This window comes from Nematolebias whitei, chromosome 15, assembly GCF_014905685.2.
Source record: "Nematolebias whitei isolate Nwh7 chromosome 15, NemWhi1, whole genome shotgun sequence".
Classification (NCBI taxonomy): domain Eukaryota; kingdom Metazoa; phylum Chordata; class Actinopteri; order Cyprinodontiformes; family Rivulidae; genus Nematolebias; species Nematolebias whitei.
The window spans coordinates 24,228,607-24,239,957 of record NC_056512.1 but is presented as its reverse complement, the minus strand read 5'-3'; the positions used below and the strand labels follow the sequence as shown (position 1 = coordinate 24,239,957).

Here is an 11,351-nt window from a genome sequence, read left to right as displayed (position 1 = left end):
TCAGCATCATGCTCATCTCATTTGTAAAACAAGTTCATTCTGACGTCATATTTATCTTTAACCCACTTCCATGTACAAGTATAAAATTATAGAATTTAAATATTTATTTTTTCTATTACAAACTATATTTAGCTTTCTGCTTGGTAACCTGCATCCTTAGACTGAAAGCATTAATGAATAACATGAAGTGATGATTGAATGTGAAATTCAGTGGTTCCCAACCCTGGTCCCTGAGGAACACCACCCTGCTTGTTTTAGTTGTCCCTCTGCTCCAACACACGTGATTTGAATGAAAGGGTGATTAACAGCCTTCTGCCAAACTTAAGTAATTAAACCACTGAATCAGGTGTGTTGGAGCAGAGAAACAACTAAAACATGTAGGATGGTGTTCCTCAAGGACCAGTGTTGAGAACCACTGGTTTAAATGATATACGAGCCCTGTGCCACCTACAGCAGCTGCATTTCAGTTTTCTTGTTTGTGACGCTAACAAATGTTGATTCACCTTTATGAATGAGCAGATTATGGTTGTTGCTTTGAGCTAGGAAGTTTGAACGAATGCCAGTGATGCGTAAAAAATAAAATAGGTCAAAGTTCTTGTGGTTGCTGTTACATAAATAATCATCACACCCGCCTCAGGTAACAATCACATTTAAAAAGCTGCCTTCACACACATCAGCATGTGCTCCGATCAGTAAATTCAAATGTCTGGCAGCGGTGGAAGAGTTACAACAAACTGGGTATGAGCTCATAACAGAAGACTTTGTCATGAGTTGATTAACAAGAAATTATGGTGAATTTCCATGTGGGTTAAACAATTAAATCACATAGGAACACACAAGAAACCCATGGCGACAACTGTTCACAGATGAGACGTATAACAGTGAAACGACGAGTGCAACTCATCGTTTTCTGTGAACACCATGTTGGTTTGAACATAGCAGGGACTGTGTGAACGGACAGTTGCAGCATTAGCATGTACGTGAGTTGGAGTTTATTCATACAGAATCAGATCGAGTACAAGTCTTTGCTGGTTGACGTTTGTGTGATAAGAACGTGACTCGACACTGAAGCGTCAGAAAAGATGATGTGCTTGGAGTTCTACTGGAATTTGTCCTTTGTTTTCTGAGCAGAAAGTGACTTTCTTCATGTGCAAACACAGACGATGAGATGCCTTAAGACTTCTTAAGACTATTTACATCACACACTGCCTATCAAAATATACAGCAGCTGAACAGGATGGGCTAGACCTGTGTGTGTGTGTGTGTGTGTGTGTGTATAAATAATTTTGTGCAGGTTAGTTAATCCAGCTCTGGTGACTCGGGTGTTTCAGTGCGTATCTCTGCCTCTTGTCTCTTCAAGGACTCTGTCGCCGTCATACTGTCGACAAGAGCATCCTCGACCTGCGGCTTGTCTGCTGCCTCTGAAGCTTCATCAGTGGGTGTGACCGTCTCATTCGTTTCAGTGGTTTCATCTTGTACGGTCGTATCCGTTTCATTCGTTGGTGACCCATCATCCTCGTCTATTTTTCTGAAACCATCCTCCTCCTCTGCGATGGAGGCGTTTAGTCTTTGAAGGGAGTAAGGGAGGGGATGCAGGTGGGGCGAGTCCGCAGGAGGCAACAGCGTGAGCGACTCTACGCTCAGGGCGTCTGCGTTGCTGTCCGAGAGGAGGGAGATTGTGGGCTGGGAGGCCGGAGTGAGGCTCGGCGCCAGGGTCGGAGGAGCTGAGGAAACTCGCATTACTTCCTCACCTTCTCCACCTGAAGAGGAAGATGGGGTGCGCTCCAAAAACGCAGCGTCATCTGTGGGCAGGAACAACACAGTTGAACACAGTAAGGGGAACTTTATCTGGCGACAACAGAAACCTGATCTGAAAGATTTGGCGACGCGTCTTTCAGAACTATCATGTAGATTAAATGACAGTTCACATTCTGACGCCAGGTCAAACATTTCCACTGACACAGCTCTCCAACTCTCCACAAATCTTGTGCCTTCGTGTGGGGAGTGTTTCCAATTAATAGTGCGGCGGGCAGATATACTCAGCTGTTTTCACTGCAGCAAAGACTTTTCTTTAATTGCAAAACCAATTTGATCTTAAATTTATAAAAGTCACCCATCTGTCTCACTTTGTTTAGCATAGTATTTACAGCTAAACTAAGTACTGGTATAACCCTTTGAAGCATTATGAAATTATAATTTTCAATAACTGAGAAAACCCTAAAACCCAAAGTTGTACCATATCAACCCTCAGCTGGGTGTTGTGCTTCAAGTTAAGGAACCAGCCTGTAGTGTGCCCTGAAAGGCACAACGGCTTCACGTAGCTTTTCACATAAACCACGACATCCCATAAGATGTCACAACAACTGTTTTTGCTGTGAATCACCACTGTGAACTATTGTGGCTTTGGTGGTTTGTATACGTGCACCACAGAAACACCCGGCACGTATACAGAAGGCAAGCATTTCAATTTGAGCTCAAATACTCTTACGAGCTGCGAGAGCGTATTTGTTATTGTTAATGGCATCCTTATCAAGGAATATCTTTCTGATGTGGGATCTGCTTTTCTAAAACTGTTGGCGCATATTATGCTAACAATGTGCAAAGCATTAGTTCAGTGTGCGTCTAAATCTTTAGCTGTGCGTGTGTGTGTTTTACCTGTAGGGCTCTGAGCTGAAATAGTGCTTGCAGTTACAGAGTCACATCTCCCTGTGCTTCCACTCCCACTGGAGGTGGGTGATGGGGAGGAGAGGGGTGAGGGACTGTGTTGTGGCACACAGTGGGCCACTGCGAAACCTGCCGACGGTGCGACATGCGAACAAAGACACACGTTCAGATCAGACGTGCTATCACTGCTAGCATGTTCTTTGACTTTCTAATATGAGGGAGAACCCATGTGGGCTTTGTGCTCTGCCAGGGAGACGACGTGTCCTCACAACGCTCAACGTCACTGAAGCACGTCACGTTCACCATCGACAATGGGAGGCTCCACGAGTGCAGCTGTGTGGAGTGGGTCTTGGGTTCAATTCTTAAAAATGGTAAATGGACTGTACTAATAGAACACCTTTTTAACATAGCTACTCAAAGCACTTAAACTGCTCCACCTGGGTGTATCCCAGGTGCAAAGGGTTAATGCAGAGAAACAATTTCACCATTGTATGGGAACATACGACGACACATAGCACTTTATCTTTATATTCTGATGCATGCTCAATCTTTATCTTTATCTTTACAACACAACCTGTGCACTCATTTACCCATTCATACTAGATCTCTACAAAGAATAATTAAAGCTTTCGATCACATTCATACACCGATGGGACACACATCGGAGGCAATGAGGGGTTCAGTGTCTTTCCCAGGGACACTTCCACATGTGACTGTAGGTGGAATCGACCCCCCCAACCCTCCCACTGGAGGACGACTGCTCTAACCACTCAGCCACAGCCGCTCCAAAGGTTCAGAAGAACTCGACTCATACGGCAGCTCAGTTTACTTTGTGCTGCACATCATAACCAGACAAACGGTTGAGTTTATTCTATTTAGTAATTTATCATTAACCTTTAATTTAACCTGATAAATCCCACGAGATCACAGATCCGTTTTGCAAGGGAGGTCTGGGCCTGAAGGCAGCCTAACATGCATGTTTTGGACTGTGGGAGGAAACGGGAGTACTCGGAGAAAACACACGCAAACATGAGGAGAACGCGCAAACTCCACAAAGAAAGACCCCAGGTCCAAACCAGGGATTGAACCCCAGGACCTCCTTGCTGTGAGGCAACAGTGCCAACCACTGAGCTGTTGTGCTGCGTTGCCAATTATTTATTTCTTATCTATCTAGTTATTAGCAGATTTAATAGTGTGAGTGCTGACAAGATTTTCAGTCTGCTCAGACAATCGATGTGTGTCTATGTTTGGCCATTTAAAGCCTTAGCTGTAAGACCTGAAGTGGGCCCTGGTAGTCCAAAAACAGCCTTTTTGCCTGTTTAAATGAAAAAGGTGTTGCCCTGTACATGCAATTTATCTCAAAATTTCTGTTAGCAAAATCTTATCCAAACTTCTGCAGTTTGTAAATGCATTTATATAGAAGCACTTTTCAAAAAATCTTGATAAAAAAAAAAAACCAAAACATTAGCTAGACACCAAATACCATTTTCAATGTTTCTTCCTACAAAAAACCCTGATTTGACTGCAACAGACAGGACTACAGAATATGTGAACTTACAAACTAAACTCTACATAGAGTACGACGTTTATTTTTTTTTTAGAAAAGGAAAAAGCACAGAGCACTTTTTAGCTGCAGTCTGAGGAGATGCATTTCTACACTAAAACCTCACCTGCAGGTTGGAACAAGACCGTCACTGTTAAGATCAAATCACAGATTTATTTCCAATAATCTGATATATTCATCGCTGGTCTGGGTTGAAAAGAGGGAACTCTTGACATGTTTTTACGCTCTGAGCCTCAGGAGTACTGAATGAACGCTGTATGACTGTTTGTCACCTGGTACTTTGTCAACAGAAGCAAACATAGCTCTGTTTGCCGTGGGGTCGTTGGGCGCTCGTCTCGACTGTTCGTAGAACCGGAACGGTAGACCAGTGGGTGATGCGTTTGCTGTCTGACCGAAACCCAACACCTCCGTTGCACTGGGCTGCACCGGCAGGTCCAGCAGAGCTGTATAAACACGACAGAAGCATAAACAGGCTAAGATAGCACAAAAACATTTGTAACTGTGAAATAATTCAGTAATTTGGTTGTATTTTCATTAGCTCTGTTGGTAAGAAGTGATTAATCCTGTTGTGAAGGAAACATTTGAAGCCGTCATGTGACTTCAGCGGCTACTTACACATGCACATCCTCCTCTATTTGCTGAAGCAGCGAGTCTGTTTTTCTGTATTTCTAAAGAACTAAATCACATCGAGGAGGAAGTGCAAACCATTGATCGGTGAAGTCATCAGTTTTTACAGAATAATTTTTTTAATGATTTTAGTATGCAGGCAAATGTTCTTCAGGATTTAGGGTCAACAATAAAATATTAAAAAGCATCTCAAAGACCATGAAGGAGGAAAGATTTTCTTATCTGCTTCTACAACTTCTCTAATAATTATCAGTAATGAATGGAAGTCCAGAAAGAAACAAGGGCGAGAAAAGTGATTTAAAATAAAGAAGTCACATTTTAGAATTAGCAGAAAGACATTTTCTGGTGAAAACATGCAATTTAGGGAAATGAGACACCCATGTTCTTAAAAAATTCACTTTGATTTGTGATACTTAGTAAATAAAAAACACATTTAGTGAGATTTGATGTCATGTGCGTGCTGAATCTAAGTTTCTGTGAAACCTGCTGATGCACAGTGAAGAACCGTTTCATCTACTTGTAGCTTTTTATTCACAGAAGCATCCTTTTATGCAAAAAGTGTCATTTCTGCATTTTATTGTCTTACCTGCAATCCTCTGCATCTTCATGCGTCGGGCCTGAATGCGACCTTTGGCCAGTCGCTGCTTGGCGATGATGCAGCGGATGTGGTCAGCGAAGATGAAGTTGGCCTGCAGGATGGGCAGGGGTTTGGCGTGGGGATTGGAGCTGGGCTTATGAATGACAATGTTCAAAGCTCTGCTGTCGTCCTCCACGCCCGACACCTGCATGTCCTTTAGAAAGAGAGAAAAAGCAACAATGAGTGTTGGGAGTTAAAACTGGAAGACTAAAAATGGGAAGAGGAGCTGGAAAAAAGGAGAAAATAAAGTTCATGTAAGTCGAGAACAGCTTTGTTTTTCATTTACTGAGAACAGACGCATAATTGAGAGACGAACCTCAACATTCTTAGAGTAAATTAAAAAAGTTCAATATATTTTATAAATACTCCTGTATTTTTCACCATACCCGTTACACCGCTCTATAAGTCGCATCAGTCCAAATATGTCTAATAAAGTGGAAAAATCCATAAATATGTCGCTTCGCCGTATACGTCACATCTATTACGCGTCCCCACTGACAACCTGGAAATGTGGGCCGGTGTTGTGCCAAAAATAGATTGGCTGCCAAATGGCGGCCGCGGGAGCGTGCACGGGAGGACTTTAACAAGAATTTAACGAGATTAACACTTAAAAACTATTATTTGTTTGCTCGAAATTATAGTAAAGGTGTCTCTCAGTTGAACTTTTCCTTAATAAATTAACTTTAATGGTCAAATTAGCTGCATTTTACCGGGCGGAGCAGCGAATTGATGCTGATTTGACGGTTGCTCCAGGCGAGCTGGACGTAGGTGGCAGGCTATGGTAAGCCGATTGTGCCATTAATAGCCACTTTTACCTACAGTATTACATGATACAACGGCATGCCACAGTCCTCGAGTTCCATCTAGTGGCTAAAAATGGTAGTGTTCAATATTTTTAGTCAGAATGAATGAAAACAGTCTTATCTCAACCAAAAATGGTTTATAAATATGGGAAAAAACATAAATACGTTGCTTCGGTGTATAAATCGCAGGGCATGAAATTATGCAAGAAAAGTGACTTATAGGCCAAAAAATATGGTAATCATTCCAATACAACTTATTTTGATGAAATGGCAGTAAGTCATACACCGATATAAAAATGTACAAGTTGCTGCAGGTCAGGCTGTACCTGCTGCACCACATGACTAATGATGCTTTGACTTGTCTCAACACAAAGAAACATCTTCCTTCTTTTATGGTCGCATTATGATAAACTTAATACATCAAAGACTAAAAAATGTCAGCTGTACATAAATGATCAGAAGAATTAGCAAAGGATAATAGGAGAAGGATTAGCAAATTCATGTTGGGGTGCATTAAAAATTAAAGCACACTTTACAGACTTATCAAAGTGGTGTTTTTATTTAATTATTTGTTATGGATACACTCACACAAAAACAAAAATGGCTCAAAGAAACCACTTCTCACGTACCTGCAAAAGGCCAGCGAACTTGACGACGCCCCATCCGAGACGTTTGGTTTCTGGCTCAACCAGACTCATTTGGTACACGTCAACAGCGAGGAACCTCTGGGCTTGGATGCCATCTTTACTGACAACCATGCAGGCTATTAGATCACTGTTATCTGAAAAAGATGACAAGAGTCAAATTTATTGCAAAACTGACAAAGACAAATGAGAAATGTATTAAATTCAATGGGTTTTGCCGCTTGAAGCAAAGATGTTTGATTTGGTCACAAAATTATATACAATTATAAATACCATCACATGAGCATCATTTTCAAGTGTTGAAAGACTATCGGTTCTTTAAAGTTCAGAATAAATCGGTGAAACTTCCAGTTTTGGATTGAAACTACTTAAGTTTATTCACCACAAACATTCTCCTGAGAAAGACGCACACATGCTTTGACTTGTAATGGGACACCAGCGCTTACAACCCCCAAAACAAAACACTTCACTTTTACGCTTCATATAAATTGCATGTTCTTAAGAACAACTAACTTGGGACACATTACCAGACTTACTTAGCCACCTACAAATAAAACAAAGCAAAGCAATAACCCAGACGCACTGGATCACCCTGTCTTTAGCATCTTAAACCATTTGGACAGGTTATTTTCTGACCTGTGATGTGTTTTAACAAACTGTTGTGTGTTCATACAGAAGGAATATACCAAGACATAAAGACTTTTTGTCCAAACACACACCATTAGATTCACCTAAAGATAACTCTGCTCCCACGTGTCTGGAACAAACATAAAGAGACGATAAAGCCACGTATGAGTGTATGCAACCCAGTGAGGCTAAACCTATCGACAACCTGATCTGCCCCTGCTGGTGCTGGCTGACATCTCGCCCACTCGGCTGTCTCAAAGTGTAAACAAGTAATAACAGACACAACCCACGGCTAAGATCTCATGCAGCTTCTCAAACCTCGTCCTTCCCACTTTTTATACTTTTACTTCCTTCATTTATTTTCTCAGATATGCTGCCATCACACTTTGAACCATCACTGATTCAGGAGAAACTTTGTTCCTTATCCCGAGTAAAGCCGAGGTATTTTCTAGTTGAAAAATAAATTAGGGAATGTTTATAGGTTAAGTCCTCTAATGAAATGGGGGTAATAAATATATAGAAAAAACACCCCTGGTGTCATTTTAACTTCTACAGAAAGAATGTATAGCTAGCTCAGTCACTGAAATGGGACACTGAGTAAAAAAAAGACACTCATTTATACAGAATTGTTGAAAACGCTGATATTTTTAACCCCCGGCTTTGGTTTTATTCCAACAGAACAGTCAATGAAGTGTCTCACTATGACAGAGTTTTTTTTATTATTAAACACATCCCCCCACCACAAGGAAAAAAGGTACATTTTAAAAAGTTTTTTTTTTTTTTAAGAATCAAGTGATTGTATTGCCTTCTGCCAAATCTGCCAAGGTATGAGGAGCATCACAGTGACACTCAATGGTGACACCGTTTTCATCAGAGTCAGAAAAGAAACAAATGTGACTCCGTTGATTTCATCTATTCATTACTATAAAGCCCCTCCTAAAATCTATATCATTATGCTGGTAGACAGCACATATTCACAAGTACATATGTCATATTACGTTTTTATTTTATTTTACTGTTGGATGTAACTGGGACCCTGAGTACACAATCTCGGTCCACCACATGTCAACATGTGCGAATGACAATAAAGAAACTCTGACTGATTGAAGAAATAGCTAAATTTTCCGACTGGTGTTATTGCACTTATTGTCTTCTTTCAGCTTTTCTCTCTTCATGGGTCTCAACAGTGAGTCATTCTCCTCCATCTCTGTCCTCTGCATCCTCTGTCCTCACTTCAACTACCTCCATGTCCTCTCTAACTGCATCCATATATCTCCTCTTTGTCATTTTTTCCTGGCAGCTGCATTTCTAACATCCTTCTACCAGTATACCCACTGTCCCTCCTCTGGACATGTCCAAACCATCTCAGTCTGGCCTCTCTAACTTTATCTCCCAGTTGTTCAACCTGTGCTGTACCTCTGACGATCTCATTCATAATGTTTCTGTACAGTGCCCTAAGATGACTCCTGTTGTGACTTGGTGCCACATAAATAAATTGAATTAATCCTATCCAGCCTCGTCACTCCTAAGGAGAACCTTTATCTTCATTTCTGCCACTTCCAGTTCTTTTTCCTGTCTTTTTGTCAGTGCCACAGTCTCCAGACCATACAACATAGCTGGTCTCACAACTGTCTTGTAAACTTTTCCTTTGACCTCTGCTGACACCCTTTTGTTGCAAATCACTTGAAACTTTTCTCCATCCTGCCTGGACTCTCTTCTCCTCTTTACCACATTCCCCATTTTCCTGGACAGTGGACCCCAAGTACTTGAAGTCCTGCACCTTTGTGACCTCTGCTCCTTGTAGCCTCACTGTCCCACCAACTTCCCTCTCATTCACACACGTACTCCGTCTTACTACAGCTTATTTTCATTCCTCTTCTTTCAAGTGCAAACTGTCACCTCTCCAAGTTCTCTTCCACCTGTTCCCTGTTCTCACAACAGATCACCCCATCTGCAAATATCACCTGGTGTTATTGCACTGATAAAAAAAAAGAATAAATAAATAAATAAATACAATAAATTTATATTTAAAAGTTTACCTAGGGATGCCCCAATGTGAAGCTTTGAATCAGAAAACATTTGTTTAAAACAAGGATGCTGGTTTAATTTTGGGGGGCAAGCCTCTTGGTTGTATTGAAAGCCACGTGACATACATATACACACATGTGGAATCACTATGATTAAACAATTATTAGATGACGTGGGAGTGGAAGACTAATGGTCAGAAATAGACATTTATGAGTGGGAGGTGGCAGGTTTTAATCTGCCTACACATGAAGGGAAAGAAAACTTCCCCTACTCATTACTAAGAATGTCTTAGTTAACCACCTGGCTTACACAAAAAAGTGGAAAGTATTTTTTAAATCATACTTCTGTTGAATACAGCCCAGATGATCGTTATCGCTGAACAGATAGTTTAAGATGACCTTTTTGAGTATTATATATTACATGAAGTGTAATACACCAAATCACATATTCGTAGGTACTTACTGTAATATCTGGTTAGTTGTGAATGAACTACAAAATATTTTAACGGAGAACGCAGACAGTGAGAAATAGATGTTGAAATCAAATTGGCGACAAAGTCTACTGCTGTGTCACTGCTTTGTTCCATTTATCAGACCACAGGTTTACATCACTGCTCGCCAGTTGGGTTTCCAAAATGAACAGAAACTGCAGCTGACTCAACACAGATGACATGATAACATTTAAAGGCCACAACTATCTTTGTATGTGACAGATAGTGTAAGCACCAATACTGAGGAAACAAAAACATGGAATCTAAAGATGACTTCCTCTAACACTAAATCTAATTCTATGAAAAACAGACAAACTACAGCTGATAATGTTTTACACACACAAAAACCCCCCCCTGCAAATGCCCCTGTTCAATCTCAAATATGTATTTTTGTATCACCCTTAAAATGAAAAGTTTGTGTGTTCACTACAACTGAAGTGCTATTTTTTTATTTTTGAGTTTTTCATATCATCTTCCTCTGTTCTCAGAAGAGCAAAGATTAAGAGGAGCAGTTTGCCTTCACAAAAAGAGGGCCGACACGTCAGGAGAAGTATAAGTCTCTCCGTGTTACAGCTACAAAATGTGAAAAAGTGCATATAATTTCTATTGTGGTTTCATATGCAGAAAATAATACCTGATGAACGAGGTGTCAAGGGAATTTATGTAAAGGTTTATGGATGTTTATCACTGCTAACGTTACATTAATGTTGAACCACGTGTGTGAGGTCAAAGAGTTCTTTTTCTCTTTCAGAGAGGAGCCTGCAGGCACCTAACGCCTCCAAATCGAAGAGGCGGGGTCACTGTACTAATAAGCATTATAAAAACACTTCCTGCTCACTGTCCGGTTGCAGATTAGCATGACGAGGCTATAAGCATGTAACTTTGAACATCTGTAAAAGCCTGATTCATGACCGTCTGCCTTTACAGGTAAACTGGGTTAAAAATCTTCTCCTGTCTTTGTGTGGCTCCTTTTTGTAAGTAGATAATGAAAGGACATTTTTTATCCAACATTTTGGTCCTTCGAGCCGGATATCTGTCAGGTTCTAGCAGAACTTGTTGGATCTCTGTCTGGTTCTAACAGAACTTGTTGGATCTCTGTCCAGTTCTAACAGAACTTGTTGGATCTCTGTCTGGTTCCAACAGAACTTGTTGGATCTCTGTCTGGTTCCAACAGAACTCGCTGGATCTCTGTCTGGTTCCAACGGAACTTGTTGGATCTTTGTTTGGTTCCAACGGAACTTGATGGATCTCTGTCTGGTCCCAACAA

General features: G+C 40.9%; 1 protein-coding gene across 1 annotated transcript in view; it reads right to left on the bottom strand.

Annotated features, from left to right (window-relative positions):
- Nucleotides 1-594: 594 nt before the first annotated feature.
- Nucleotides 595-11,351, bottom strand: part of clec16a (C-type lectin domain containing 16A) — a 48,737-nt gene continuing 37,980 nt past the window's right edge. The window contains exons 19-23 of the mRNA XM_037688903.1: nt 6,925-7,076; nt 5,442-5,646; nt 4,501-4,671; nt 2,656-2,793; nt 595-1,802 (exon numbers count right to left, since the gene is read on the bottom strand). Of these exons, the coding sequence (XP_037544831.1) occupies nt 1,300-1,802; nt 2,656-2,793; nt 4,501-4,671; nt 5,442-5,646; nt 6,925-7,076 (1,169 nt within the window). The 3' untranslated portion in view covers nt 595-1,299. The remainder of the gene's footprint in view (nt 1,803-2,655; nt 2,794-4,500; nt 4,672-5,441; nt 5,647-6,924; nt 7,077-11,351) is intronic.